The 15,897-nt window shown below is 43.5% G+C and overlaps 1 protein-coding gene across 3 annotated transcripts in view; it reads right to left on the bottom strand.

Moving 5' to 3' along the window:
- Positions 1-4,289, bottom strand: part of RCL1 (RNA terminal phosphate cyclase like 1) — a 69,683-nt gene extending 65,394 nt beyond the window's left edge. For 2 of the 3 annotated variants that reach the window (XR_002803225.2, XR_002803226.2), the window contains exon 1: positions 3,904-4,278. Coding sequence is in view for 1 of the 3 variants with exons in the window: in XM_023627308.2 (XP_023483076.1) it covers positions 3,904-4,039 (136 nt within the window). In the remaining 2 variants the exon portion in view is untranslated. Of the gene's footprint in view, positions 1-3,903 lie in introns of all 3 variants that reach the window. The other variant, XM_023627308.2, reaches the window with a different exon arrangement.
- Between the last annotated feature and the right edge of the window lie 11,608 nt (positions 4,290-15,897).

Below are 15,897 nucleotides of genomic sequence, written 5' to 3'. Positions count from 1 at the left end.
CCCGTGTCCTAACTGCTAAGCCAGTGCTCTTGCCCAAGTCCATCATTTCTGTATTCTCACTTTAAACAATTATCACTCTCGTGGAATTCTTTCCATTTGGACCTCACCTTAGCCAGAAAGTATTAACTCAAGTGAACCCTGCAAGACACAGCCCTCATGGAACCCACAGACAGACGCACTTTGGACAGCTGCTTTATAATATGACGAGGAACACCCAAGTCCATCTAACCAGACGGGAGAACAGGCCCTCCAGGCTGGAGCTGGCTGCAATCTCTTTCCAGCTCTGTCACTCAGTGGATGTGCAATGTCACCAGCTATCTTACTTAACTATGTCTTGGCTTTTTTATCTTCAGTAAAACAACAACAAAAATATTTATTTCCTGCTAATAGGAGTCGTCTGAGATAACATAATTGTTCGTGTCCCTCAAGAGTGAAGCAAAAAGTACACATGTGGCTATATAACTAATAAAAACCATTCCAGGATCATCTTTCCTTGGGATTCAAATACTTCTCATTTACAATCCCTCTGCATGTGGAACAAGGCAATTTTACTTAACAGATTAACTGCTCTGCTTTAAGGCACAGAGTTTGACTTGTGTCTCATCCCCTTCTGAATCCCTATGCAGTTTTCTTGGTGCCACATGCTATTATTCTCAACCATTAGGAATAGAGGAAAAGAAAAGCCTTAATAATTAAGTCCAGTAGGCCAGAGTCTTTCAACATGGGTGCTATTGATATTCTGGACAGAATAATTCTTTGTGTGGGGAGCTGTCCAGGGCATTGTGGGGATGTTTAGCGGCATCCCTGGGCTCTACTCATTAGATGCCAAGGGCAGTCTCCCAGTTGTGACAACCAAAAATGTCTCCAAACACTGCCAAATGTCCCCTGGGGAGCAAAACTGCCCCTGGTTGAGAACCCCTCATTATACATATAACACACAAACATTTGGAAGCCATCACCTAAAAGGAAAACTTTAGCCTGGAAAGAGAAGACAAAGAGATGGCACAATTCTCTTTAAATACTTGAAAAGTTTCCATATAGAAGCAGGAACAGATTTTGGATGCCACAGAGCAGAACTATACCCAGTGGGTAGAAGTTACATAATAATAAAACCAGCTAACATTTATTCTCGCTACATGCCAGACACTGTTTGGTGCACTCGGAAGCACTGTTCCATTTAATCCTCACAATAACCCTCTAAAGTCAGTAGTACTGGCCCCACTGTATAGATGAAAAAACTGAGGCTCAGAAATGTTAAAGAATGTACCCAAGGTCTGAGAACTAATGGCAAAAGGCAGAACCAGAACTCAAACCGAGGTCTAACTCTGAGCCCAAGCTCTTAACACCACTACGCCTACGACAAATTAAAAATTTTACCTTAACATAATAAAGAACTTTTTGACTTAAAAACTGTTTCTTTCACCAACACTGATTCTTGAAGCCACCATCTCAATCCCATCTGTCCAGATCAGCAGGTCCAGAAAGTCCTCCTTCATTACCTACAGGGAAGTGGGCTCTGAACTCTGCTGAACCTCTTCATAACATTCATCTCCTCCTACTTCAAGTTACTCAAGCTACTCACTCAAGTTCTTTGTACTTAGAAAGCTCCTTGAGAGCAGGGCAACCAGCTTCTCACGTTTACACCGCGACAAAGCCCTGCATATACTGGCGCTCAACAAACGGTTTCTGAATGACGGCTCCTGAGGCAGAAGGCCTCTGCACCACCCCCACCCTCCAAAGCCCACACCAGAAGAAATGTTTAAGCAAGCACCTTCCAGAGATGTGACTCTTGCATCTGAGCTGAAGATTTTACTGGATATGCTCTGAATTTTTCCAATTCTCAGCATCTAAGTCAGGAAGGATCAGAAAGGGGTAGACGACTGGTAACACAGCTGGCAGGGTACATCTTCAGTCAAGCTACCCACAACTTGCTTGACTATGACCACATATCACGTGTCACAGGTGACACGTATTTATGTATATGCGTATATGTATATACACTTACATGTGTATGTACACATATGTATATCTATGAATGCATGTATATACGTACATCTCAATTCCCTCTACAAGAAACTAAGCAAATGTCTACAAGGTTTCTTGAAGCCAGCACAAAGAGGTCTAAATCAGGGGCCTCTTTTTTCTCCTGGTATATTATTAAGGTAAGGCAAATAATGCTCCACGTAGTGTTCTCCCTAAAATACCAGCACATCTGCCAACTAGTATTACCTCCTCCAGGCACCAGAGTCTGGCATCTTTTCAGGGAAGTGCCAAGTGGCCAAGCCCTATTGGAAGAAATGGGAGTTTGTGTGTTTGTGTGTTTGCATGTGTGTGTGGCAGTAAAGAGATGCACAAACAGTGGAGGGGGGAGAGAAGGAAACATCCTCTGGAATATTAAACATTAGTTTGGAGGTCACCTGTCAAGAGACTAACACTAACTGTATCTTATGGGCACTCTGTTTCCATTAGAAATCCCAAGTCTCCAGGCTAAAGTATTCTATTTCTCTAAAAAAAAAATATCCAGCTAGTGTCAAGTTCTCTAGGCTAATCTGGGAGTGAAGGGGAGAGCTGGCTGGGAATGCCACAGAGTAGAGCAATCAAGCAATTGCTTTGCCCAAGGGCCAGACTCAAAATAAGGAAAAGAAAGGTTGAGAGGAAGAGCATCTAGCATAAACCATGCTGGCAGTCCCTCCCTAACTTCCTCTGTGTTTTTGAGCTGTACAGCAAGGGCAGTAATCGTGTACTAACACAAGCCTTTCCTACTGTCACCAGGTTCCTCTTCACCGTATGAAGGTTCTTCTGGTTCTTTCCTTCCTAACCTTCTATCTCCATCAGTGACATGGCACTTTCCCCTTTTTTGCAACGAATCATCATTCAAAAGAGGCAGAAATGTAACTGTTCAGAAAATGAATTCAGACAGATGATGAAATGGGCTGGCCACCTAGTACAGGAACTAACACAAAACCAAACACATCAATACGACCCAGGAAACTTCCAGGACCAACCACAAACCCTCTCCTTCAATGTCCACATAGGTTTTTCCTTTTTTTCTTTAACTGAGTCTCCCAACCTGGGATAACCAGACAGAAGCTTTCAAATGCATGTATCTTATTCCAGGGGACCAGATGAAAATCGGAGCCATTTAACTCGATGTGTGTTTAAATGGGGCCCATTTTTAATCTGTCTACCTTTGTAGGACACAAAAGGGAGCTTGGAAGCCTGTAGTTTAGCGCTTGTCACCAACCCTATACTAAAGTCAAGGCAATTAGGCCCATGACTGCTAAAAATTTATCTCAAAGCTCCTGTCCTGCGCACATCAATCACAGTCATGGCTGAAAACAAACACAGAATTTTTAAAAATTCTTTAACCCACACTCAAGGAGTGGTGTGAAGGCAGCCGAGAAATCATGGCGACAGAAACAGCCAGTGATGAAGGGGGCAGCTGCTTCTCAGACCTGTTTTGGGACAGGGTACGGAACCAACCAGTGGTACTTTTCTCTCCAAATCTCGCTCCATCTTTACATCAGCCCATTCACCACATTTTGGTCCAACAAACTGTTTTTCTCCTCTGAGAGGTTTATGGCGAGGGCAAAAGGGACTGAAGACAAGCCAGGGGGCGATGCCTAGGGATTTGTTGCAACACGTAATGCTGGAAAACGTGTAGCTGTTTACTACCAGCGCCCGGCAGACGCCAAGCGCAGCGCGCAGCTGAGCGCACCCCTCGGGGCCCGACCCCGCCTCCCCCCCCAGCCTCCGGCTCGCAGGAATGTGGAGGCGACGCGCCACTGGCCCTCCCCAGCGCGCCCGCGGGACCCAGAGGCTGCCCGCGCGCCGGCCCCTGGGCATCAGCGCCGTCTCCCCTCGGCCCCCGCGCCCACCCCGCGCGCTGCCCGCCAGAGTTACCTCGGAGGCCCGGGTTGTCGTCTCTGGCGCGAATCTTTCGGATTTTGACTGGGCGCCCGCTCAGAGTGGACAGGACCAGACGCTGGCGCAAGAAGTTGCAGCCCGCGTAGCTGAGGGAGTGCGCCTGGGTCGCCATGTGCGCGCCCTCCACAAAGGTACGGGCGGCCGGGGCGCGGTGACTTCGGACTGGCGCGGGGGTCGCAAACCCGGCGGCGGCGGCGGCGGCGACGGTGGCGACCAGGGCTCCCTCCCGCAACCCCGCAGCCCCCGGCGCGTCCACGTGGTTTGGAACAGGAAGACGGAGAGACGAGACACCGGGTCAGAGGGGAGCGGGGCGGAGCCAGTGACCGCCTCCCCGCCTCCTCGCCCGGCTAGGGGCGGCCCCCACACCGGGCCACGCTGCTATTGGTCCGTGCGGGCTCAGGGCGGTGCCCTCCACGCGCCGCCATTGGCCCGCGCTGGAGCTGGGCGGTGCCCGGGCCACGCCGCCATTGGCCTGCGCTGGAGCTGGGCGGTGCCCGGGCCCCGGCAACAGCGCGCCGCGGGAGGAGCGCGGTGGGGGGAGGCCTAGGAGCCGGGGCGCGAGAGCACGCCTTCCCTGGCCATCTCCGCGGGGTCTCTCCCGGCGTGGGGGCAACGGGAGGCGACGGACTGGGGTTGATTGCCTACTACATGCCCTATACTTAGCCTCACTACTTAAACAGCAAGCCCTGGAATGTGGATGGTATTATCTCCCGCGCCTTTATCTTAATAGAAGAGAAAGCTGTATTGGCGCGCTTACCCTGTTGCAGACACCGTGCTGAACGCGCTGTCGGCGCTGTCCCCTCGCTGCCCGCTGTAACCCTACGAGGTAGTGCCATTCCCACCTTACACATGGGGAAAGGCTCGAGGAACATTGCAAAGCTGGCAGTGGCAGCATGCTCTGGGACCCGAGTCTTCCGACCCCCGGCCGTTGCTTATTTTGAGACAGCAGGCTTTGCCCCTTTCATATCGACCCCTTGCTTTACATTCGCTGCGCTTCACGCCAAGTCAGGGCCTCCCATCTCGCATGCCTCAGAATGGGTAGTTATAACTTCAAACACACACGTCCGTGCACACACACACACACGCACTGCTTTTTCCTCTTTCCTGCCCTCTTCTAATCCTGAACACCAGTCTTCCCAAAGATTGGATGTCACTCCTCTGCCCAGAAACCTTCAAAGATGTGCAGTTAAGTATCATATGACCGCAAACTTAGCAGTCCAATATCATAATAACGTGAGTTTACAGCCATTTTTTGGACAATGTCACCAGATCATGAGTTCCAGAACACACGGGGGTGGTGGGAGTTGTGGAAGGGGAGGGAGCTAAAGTAAGATTAAGGAAGGCAGCTAGCCTTATGTGGATAAGACTCAGTTATGAAGAACCACAGGAGAAGTCTGAGCTCCTATAGGGTGACAGGTTATTAGAGGTATAGGTAGAATTTAATAGAATCTACCCTAATGTCCATTGATGGAGGTGGGTAATCCATTTATATTATTGCTATTTCTTGAGACTGTCTTTTAGGAAGTTGACAGCGGTAATGTGGGGAATGTTGAAATCGCCAGGACCTCTGAGGACCTCCCCTGAATCCTCTGAGGAGGATCCAAAGCAAGGAGAGGAGCCATCACACAGGAGTGCATTGTTTGTATATCATCTCATTTTAATTACTCAACAACCTTAAGAAAACAACCAGTATCCTCTGTAGCAAACCTTGTCAGAGCCCTGTTCATATCCTTTCAGCTCTTGCTGTTTTCAGTGCAAATCTGCTTAATTTTCCTCCAACAGCACCTATATCTCTTTGTCTGAGGGTTTTTCCCACCTACATGAAACTCAGCAGGCGAAAGGTACTGGGGAGTTAAGACCCACACCAACCCCTCCAGAGTCCTCAACCAATGACTGATGGAGGTTGATGTATAAATATCCCAGCTCCCTCAACCCTTTGGTGAGATAGCTCTGAGACATAGATTCTGCAGTGTTTCTCCAGGGTTCCCCAGAGGTTTTAAGCTCCAGTTGCCCACAGGGGTAACTTGCTCAAGTAGCTTTTACTGGCTTTCTTCCCTTCCCTGTATCCTTCCCAGCTCCCGTCTGATGTTTCCTGGGATTAATTCCCAAATAAACTACTTTCACTCAAATTATTGCCACAGGGTCTTCTTCTGGGCAACCCCGAAATAAATCCTGACTTTTAAAATTTGAGAACTGAGGTTCAGAGAGAATAAATGACCCACTGAAGTTTAAAGCGACATAGCTAATAAAAGGCAGAACCAGAATAGAAGCTCCATCTTTGGGGGCCGGCTCGTGGCATAGCAGTTAAGTTCGTGCCTTCCACGTTGTCGGCCTAGGCTTCGCCAGTTCGGATCTGGGTGCGGACCTACACACGGCTCATCAAGCCACGCTGTGGCAGGTGTCCCACATATAAAGTAGAGGAAGATGGGCACGGATGTTACCTCAGGGCCAGTCTCCCTCAGCAAAAAGAGGAGGATTGGCAACAGATGTTAGCTCAGGGCTGATCTTCCTCAAAAAATGAAAATAAACAAATAAATAAAAGAAATTCCATCTTTCTCTCTCTCTTTCTTTCTTATCATATATCTTTGGAATCCTGAACTTCCAAGAAGTCTGGCTACCATAAAGCTGCCATGCGAGAGAGACCACACAGAAAGACAGTGCCAGCTGTTCCAGGTGACACCTAGCGTCGACCACCAGACAGGGGAGGGAGCAAGGCTTCAGATGATTCTGCTCCACAGTGAGCCTCTGACCAGTCTTTGGAGCCATCCTAGCTGACACCATGTGGAGCAGATTAGCTGTCCTCACTGATCCCTGCCCAAATTGCATATTCCTAAACTAAATAAATGATTGCTACTGTTTTAAGCTCTGCATTTGGGGGTAGTTTGTTACACAGTAATAGATAACTGAAACTGTGTATCCCTGAATTCCCTTCTGTGCATAATTCTGGGTTGCAAGCCACAAGAAACATGTTGCGTGAGATTTAGAAGGCAAAAGTGATGTCACAGCCAGATTGTTTATGTTTGAAAGGTCGCTGCAAGGTACCAGGCTCTCTTGTAGCTCACATGCTTATCTGATGCTGACCTTATTGGCATGGGGCAGCAGCCAGGCCCATAGTTCCTCCAGCTCCTGCCTGATCCTACTTTAGCCACTCCAACTGCTGAGCCAGCTGTACGTTTGCCTCCATGACAAAGGATGCCATCTTCGGCTTAGAAGTTAGAGGCTTGGAGGCAGTGAAAGATTGATGCAGGTTCCAGCTCAGCCTGGTGACTTTGGGCTCTATCCCAGGCACAAAGACAATAGCCTCATATAGACTGTGAAACCAGCCCACTTGAATAAGGTCAAATCCCTGTGATTAACCTCTAGTGAGTGGTTCTGCTTTTTGGATTGAACCCTGACTGGTGCATAAGCCATTATCGATAGCCTACAGAGAGTCAGACTCTCTGCTAAAGGCTTTACATACGTGATCTCATTTGGTCCTCACACAACTAGCTCAAAAGTTGGATTATAGGTACATAGGGGTTTATGATATAATTCTCTCTACTTTTGTTTATATTTGAAATTGTCCATTACAAATTTTTACTCCATTCTTAGATTCTTCTTTCACACCAAATGATAAATGACCTATACCTGGCCTTGTACTCACTTCCACAGATACTTCCATTTTTATAAGGATAAAAAGGTACTTGGCTCAGCAAGGGGGCATTGGATTTAGAGCCCAGAGTAGAAATGGATTCTTCCCAGTTGGTTGAGAAAGTTGCTCAACACCACACTTCTCCTACTCTCTATCTCATCATCTCCTTTGTTCAAACAATGGCTCTATCAGCTTTGACTCACTTGAGCCTGGAACTAATGCTTATACTGCTCCAGTTTTAAGATGAATTCCTTTATCCAGTGCTCCTCCCTTGGGCTCTCAAAATATCTATTCATGACTACATTTTTGCATATATATCCTTTCATAAACTGTTTATGTGGCAGCATTCCTAACAACACTTGGTGATCCATTGAGTGCAAGGACTGTGTCCTAACGTTTAGAGCAGAAATAGCGTCTTATCATTGTGTCTTTAGTGCTTAGCACCTAGTAGGTGTTCAGTGTGTGACTAGAATTAATTGCTGAATCAGTTAATTGAAAGATATATGACAAGCCTAAATCAATAAACTCAAACTGTCTAAAACAGTGATTCTCAAACTTTAGCATGCATCAAAATTGCCTGAGGGCTTGTTAAAACACAGATTGCTGGGCTTCATCCCCAGAGTTTCTTCAGTGTATCTGGGGTAGGGCCTGAGAATTTACATTTCTGACAACTTCCCAGATGATGTTAATGCTTCTGACCTAAGCACCACACTTTAAGAAGCTAAAAAAAAAGATGTATGGGATGCCGTCAGGTGTATCAACATACACATAATGGGAGTCCCAGAAGGAGACGAGAGAGAGAAAGGGGCAGAAAGAATGTTTGACAAAATAGTAGATAAAAACTTCCTAAATTTGATGAAATACATAAATCTACACATCCAAATAGTCGCTCAACTTAGAAGCTGAGCCTCCAGATGAGAACCCAGTCCTGGCTAACACATTGGTTACAACCTTGTGAGGCCCTAAAGCGCAGAACCCAGCTAAACCACGCCTGAACTCCTGACCCAGAGAAACTGTGAGATAATTAGTATGTGTTCAAGCCACTAAATTTGTGGCAATTTGTTACACATCTGTGGAATATTGGTACACTGGGTTTGAAACCCAGGTCTGTCTGGCTTCCAAAGTCTGTGCTCTTTCTCCTACACCTGATTAAATGTCTTGTGAAAGGTGTTAATGGAGGAGTTGATGAAGATTATAGACTTTCAGAGTTCCAAGGAACACGGGTCATGTAGTCCAGTCCCTCTCTGACAAACAGATCCATCTCTCCCAAGGGGACATCTAAAAATGCTGGAACATTGATCTAGAAGACAGTGGCTTGAGTCCAATTTATATTTAGATGACGACCAGGGACAACTATAACTAATGCTTTTAAAGATTTCTTATGATTCTCGGAGACCATTGATTATGATATTTAATCTCTGTTTTCCTAAAATTGTTAGCAGTAAAAACATTGGTAAAATTTGAAAAAGTTTGTGCGCTTCTTTTAGAGCCTTCGGGAGAGGAGGAGGGTGAGGAACCTGAGTCTTATTTCACAGACAACCATAAACCATCTTCATTGACTGTGACAGTGAAAGAAAGGCTGATGATTAGCAGGTGATAAACACCCAGAGCAGAATTCTTAAGGCACTATTTGCCAATCTTGAAGCCATCATATCATAATTATGAAGCATCATGATTCATAATTACGAAATATCCAATGTGAATTGAAGCTTAATACACAAATTAGGCATTGTTGCATAAATGATACACTCTTCATTTTCTAGGACTTTTTTTTTTTTAAGATTCATTTATTTATTTTTTTTCCTTCCCAAAGCCCCCTGGTACACAGTTGTATATTCTTGGTTGTGGGTCCTTCTAGTTGTGCCATGTGGGATGCCACCTCAGCATGGCCTGATGAGCAGTGCCATGTCCACACCCAGGATCCGAACTGGCGAAACCCTGGGGTACTGCAGCAGAGTGAGTGAAGTTAACCACTCAGCCACGGGGGCGGCCCCATAGGACTGTCTTAATAAAGTTCCCATATTTTATTCACTGTCTCCATCAAATCACACTCATCACTCATCAAATCTGATGTTCCAATATTTGCTTTAGAGCCATCTGTATTACAGCTCTTTCACTCTTTTAAAAGTACTTAACAATAGAAAGGAACTTATTGATCCATTAAAAGTCAAAGAGTATCCAAATATCCATTAACTGACGAATGGATAAACAAAAGGGAATATATCCATACAATGGAATATTATTCAACAAGAAAAAGGAATGAAGTGCTGATACATCCTGCATCATGGATAAACCTTGAAAACTTTATGCTAAGTGAAAGAAGCCATCCACACACAAAGAAATCCATTTATATGAAGTGTCCAAAATAGGAAACTCTATAAAGACAGAAAATAGACTAGGTAGAGGCAAAGATGGTCATTAGAAAATCCAGACTCATGTTCCACCAGCTTAGCAAACCCAGGATGAAGAAACCACATCTTTCCCAACAGCACCAGCAAATCTGGGGTAGAGCTCTCATTATCCCTGCTTGGGTTACATACCCATTACTGAACCCATCACTGTAGTCTGGGGGAATATGGTACCCTGACTGGCCAAACCTAGGTCACGTGTTCACCTTCTTTGTAGAGAAAGTAGTATCAGTGCTTCTCAAACTACAAGAATGGAGCATGAGAGAGGAGTGGCTCCCCCAAGGAAAATCAAAGTTTTGTGATCAGAAGAGATAACAGATGCAGACAGGCAAAAATAATACATGACTACTTCACGAAACCCACACAAGGCCAAAAGGGTTTCATCACGTAGAACCTCTTCATGACTTTGTGGAGTTAAAACTTCACAATGCTTCACAATGCACAAAATATATGTGGATATTTTTCCGACTCAATTCCATTCCATAAACATTTAATACCTACTAGAGTGCTAGAGTTGACTGTGCCAAGAAAGGTACAAGGACACAGGGTAAGGGGCTAAGAATTCTGAGATGAGCAAGACTAAGACCCTGTCCACAGAATGTTCACAGCCTAATCCAGTGGTTCTGAGCTCTAGTGCACAAAAAATTCACCTGGGGGATCTCATTAAAGATGTATATTCCTGGAGCTGGCCCCGTGGCCGAGTGGTTAAGTTCACACGCTCTGCTTCGGCGGCCCAGGGTTTCACTGGTTCAGATCCTGGGCATGGACCTAGCACTGCTCATCAAGCCATGCTGAGGCAGCGTCCCACATAGCACAACTAGAAGGAGCTACAACTGAAATATACAACTGTGTACTGGGGGGGCTTTGGGGAGAAGAAGGAAAATTTTTTTTAAATTTTAAAAATGCACATTCCTGGGCTGCAATCTAAGATTTTCTGACTTGATAGGGGTGGGGTCTACTCTAGAAATGTGTCTTTAATAAGATCCCCAGATGATCATGCTGCAGAGGCTCCAGGAACTACTCTGAGATTCTCTGATACAATGGAGGAGAAAGACATGCAAACAGGAAGATACAGGGCTTCTGAGAGATGTGACAAGACCAATGTGAATGCCTGGGAGGAGCAGAGGATGTTCTTGTTTAGCTTACATCATGCATTTTGCACAAGATATGTTTTCCTATAAAGGAAACTACGTGATTATATACAGCCTTATGCGAATGTTTCTGATTGTGATTATTTGGGAGATGAGAAGCTAAGAGCTGGCCTTTGTTCATTTGTTTGTAACAATCCTCTATATGTGCTCTCCTTTAATCTCATTGAGAATTTTTAGTGATACCACAAATGAATTTACCCTTCAGAATTTATCCTATACGTCAGTACTTTCTTAACTGAAAACTTTCATCCTTCCATGTTTCTTTCAAATTGCTTCAATATATGATTTTCACCTTTAAAAATCATTTACTATTATATACCATTAGGGTTCCATTTAGATTGACTCTTCTGATAATTAAGTAAGGAGACACAGGTTAATCTCATGAGTAAAATATATGTACAGTCCGTCAATAAATTGAAAACTGACTCTGCAGTCTTTTTTTAATTAGGTTAAGTTTCTGAGACTAGAGTTTCCACCACTTTAGGATGTCATAAACCAGTAAAATTAAAAGAAAAAAAATGGAGACACACTGTAGTGGTTTAGAATATGTCCACAAATTCTTCAATGCTCCCTTAGGTGTAGAATGGGTGGGTCTGAATTTCCCTTCCCTTGAGTATGGTTGGACTTAGTGACTCACTTCTAATGAATAAAATATGGCAGAAGTGACAGTATGATTTCTAAGAATAGGTCATAAAAGGCACTGCAGCCTTCTGCTTGTTCTTTCTCTTGGATTTCTTGTTGTGAGTGAAGCTAGCTGCCATGCCATTAGGACACTCCAGCAGTCGTGTAGAGAAGACACGTGACAAGGAATGGAGGCTTCCAGTCAACTGCCATGTGAGTGAGCCATCTTGAAAGAGGACCATCCAGGCTCAGACAAGCCTTCAGGTGACTGCAGCCCCAGCCAACACCTTGACTGCAACTTGTGAAAGATACTGAGCCAGAACCACCTGACTAAGCTGCTCTCAGATTCCAGACACTCAGGAACTGTATGTGATAATACAGTTTGAATCTGCAAAGTTTTGGATAATTTGTTATGCAGCAATAGATCACTAATATACTGACAAAAAGATGCCGCCTTTTTACTGTAAAGTAAAGGAGATTTTAAAAAACTGCCATCTGTTATCACTATCATTTTATAAAACAAACCATTAAAGTCTTTTAACTTTTTATTGTGTATAATTTTAACATACCAGAGAGTGAATCTTCATGTACTTATCTACCCAATTCAGCAATTATTGACTCCTGACCAATCTTATTTCATCTAGACCCACATCCGTCCACCCTTATCCATCTTAAATTACTTTGAAGGAAATCTCAGACATCATAACATTTCATCTGTAAATATTTCAGTATAGATCTCAAAAAGATAAGTACCCTCTTTTAAACAGAACCATAAAACCATTATAACACCTAAAAGGGTAATTCCTTAATATTGCCAAATATCCAGTTACTGTTTCTCTCTCTCTCTCTTCCTTGCAATTTATTTGCTGAAGGAACTAGTTTGATTGTCTTGTAGAGTTTCCAATGATCTGGATTTTGTTGATTACGTCCCCATGATATCATTTGACATGTTTCTCTATTCACTGTATATACAACTGTATATTAATAGGTTATTTGATCTAAAGTGAGATTTCTCAGGCTCAGCACTATTGACATTTTGGGCCAAATAATTCTTCATTGTGGGGATCTGTTCTATGTGGTATAGAACGTTTAGCAGCAATCCTGGCCTCTAACCACTAGATGCTACTCTCACTCCCTCTCTCAGTTGTGACAACCAAAAATATCTCCAGTCATTGCCAAATGTCTCCTGGGGAGCAAAATTATTGATAGTCTCTGATCTAGAGGATTCATAAGATTCAGGTTCAATTATTTTGAGGGGGGGCATACTTTATAGGTAGGATGTGCACTTTTGTCAAAAAGTGTATAATGTTTAGATGTCTCTTCTTTTTGTGTGATAGCAGCCATTGATGAGCATTGCCTACGTCCTTTAATTCATTAGGGAGTGCCAAACGGTAATATTCTCATTCAATTATTTCTTCTTCACTTATTAACTAGAATACTTCCATAAAGAGAAACTTCCTCTCAACTATTTGGTTATCTGAGGTGCAGTTCCTAAAGGAAAGGTAAGATCTCTGTTCCTTTTCCTTTATCTACCAGTTTTCAAAATAACAAGTTCTGCAAAGGTGTCCACTGGGGACTTGGGGAGGTGTGAGGCTTTAAGAGCTTGTGAATTTAAATGTATTTGATGCGTTTCAATCCATTGCAGTTAGTATTCATAATAATGTTCAAATTATCTCCTCTTTCCAGGAACAGACTCTTCAACTTGGTTGCTGAGCCTTTTCGCATGACTGAAGTACTCCCTGAAAACTTTCTTACTTAAATGACGTGATGTTCCAGGCTCAACTTGTGTATGTTCTGTCCCTAATCTGGAATCAGCCATTTTTCCAAGAAGCTCTAATTTCTTTTAGTGGGAAGTGGTAATTAGAGGCCATAGTCTGGGCACTCTTTGCTACATGGTGCTAGTTTGTAGGCTTTTTCAGTAGACAGAGCTCGGAACTACTCTTTCTTGTTTAAGATTAAATATACTGTGGATTCGAGGTATTTAAATTAACCTCATTGTTCTTAGATTTGTATCTCTTTGCTTCCATAGAAAAAGCTTGGTTCCCAACAACCCCAACCACCCAGGGAAATTACTCATTTGCTTTATCCCACGAGACACAAAAAATAGACTGAGAACAATACTAACACTACCACCAACTTGATTACAGAAAAGACTTTACAATAATTTTTTGGCCTTAGGGTATACGCTATAAGGGATAGATAGTGAAATTACTGTGTTTTAAAAGTACTTTAAATGTCCCTCTTTGTGTGGTTATGCCATCTACTCAATATAGAATTAGAGTTATTTATTTCATTTTGGTTCCAGTTTTTAGGGATTAATTTTTAAAAATTTGACTGTATTTCATAATTATGTAAACTTTACAAAACAGATCATGTTGATAAAACATAGTATCTAGAGAAAAATGTAGCTACTACCTCCATCCCCTCTACCCTGTCCTTTCCCTCCTCCTATAGAGGATTGATCTTTTTTTTTAAGTTTTTGATTTAGCCTTATTTTTTAAAATATAAGCATAAATCTATAATTTTTTATTTCTCTTTCTTCAGCTTTCTTAGATAAGCAGTAGCATACCACACACCATTTTCATTATGTTGGTTGTCAACTGACAAATATGTCCTAGTAATCGCTCCATAGCAGTACGTCGAGTTATTTCTCATGTCTCTATTTCTTTTTTTTTTTTTTTAGGAAAATTAGCCCTGAGCTAACTGCTGCCAATCCTCTTCTTTTTGCTGAGGAAGACTGGCCCTGAGCTAACATCCGTGCCCATCTTCCTCTACTTTATATGTGGGACGCCTGCCACAGCATGGCTTGCCAAGTGGTGCCATGTCTGCACCTGGGATCTGAACTGGTGAAACCCAGGCCACCAAAGTGGAACGTGCGCACTTAACCGCTGTGCCGCTGGGCCGGCCCGTCTCATTTCTCTTTACAGCTCCCTTTGTGTGGATGGGCTACATCTTATTCAAACATCCACTACAAAATGGGCATTTCCAGTGTTTGGCTATTACAACACTGCAGCCATTAATAGCTCACTTCATACATATTCTCAGATTTTTTTGCCAATATAACTTTGGGATATATTTCTAAAAGTGGCATGACTGGGTCAAAGTGTAAATATGTAAATAATTTTTCTAGATATTGTCAAATTCCCTTTCACATAAATCATATCATTTTCCATTCCCACTTGCAACATATGAAAGTGTTTTTTTCTCCATGGCCTCACCAAAAGGGTATATTGTTAAACTTTCAGATTTTTGCCAGTCTGATAGGTGATAAACAGTACTTCAGTGTATTTTTTTTTTTTTAGATTGGCACCTGAGCTAACAACCGTTGCCAATCTTCTTTTTTTTTCTTTCTGCTTTTTCTCCCCAAATCCCCCCAGTACACAGTTCTATATTTAGTTGTGGGTCCTTCTAGTTGTGGCATGTGGGCCACTGCCTCAGCATGGCCTAATGAGCAGTGTCATGTCCATGCCCAGGATCCGAACCGGCCAAACCCTGGGCCGCCAAACCAGAGCACTTGAACTTAACCATTCGGCCATGGGGCCGGCCCCCACTTCAGAGAAATTTTAATTTACCAAAAATATTTCTTTTCTCCCAAAAAGAGTAAGGGCATAATTTCAAAATGAAGTACAGCCCTTTGAATTGAAAACAATTAGATTTATGCAAACTTCAGTAGCTTGGTCAGTTTGGGCTATTCTAACAAATTACCATAGACTGTGTGGCTTAAACAACAAACATTTATTTCTCACAGTTCTGGAGCTGGAAGTCCAAGATCAGTGTTCCAGCCTGGCTGAGTTCTTAGTAAGTATGCTCTTCCTGGTTTACAGATGTCTTTTTGTTTTCTGTTTTTTGTGTTTTTGTTTTTTTAGGGTTTTTTTTTTTGCTGTGTCCTCACATGGAAGAAAGAGAACTGGCTAGCTCTCTGACCTCTTCTCATAAGGGCACTGATCCCATTCATGAAGGCTCCACCCTTATGACCTAATTACCTTCCAAAGACACCACCTCCAATACCTGCACATTGGGTTCACCATTTCATCACATGAATTTTGGAGAATCATAAACATTCAGTCCATTGCACTAACTAAATGTTCCTTATTTTTCTCATTTTCTCTAGGCTGGTGAAGACTTGCTCACAGACCCCATCATTCCCCAGAATAGGGTA

The sequence above is a fragment of the Equus caballus genome, chromosome 23, assembly GCF_041296265.1.
Source record: "Equus caballus isolate H_3958 breed thoroughbred chromosome 23, TB-T2T, whole genome shotgun sequence".
Lineage (NCBI taxonomy): Eukaryota > Metazoa > Chordata > Mammalia > Perissodactyla > Equidae > Equus > Equus caballus.
The sequence above is the reverse complement of the archived record's forward strand: the minus strand, read 5'-3'. Positions and strand labels throughout refer to the sequence as shown.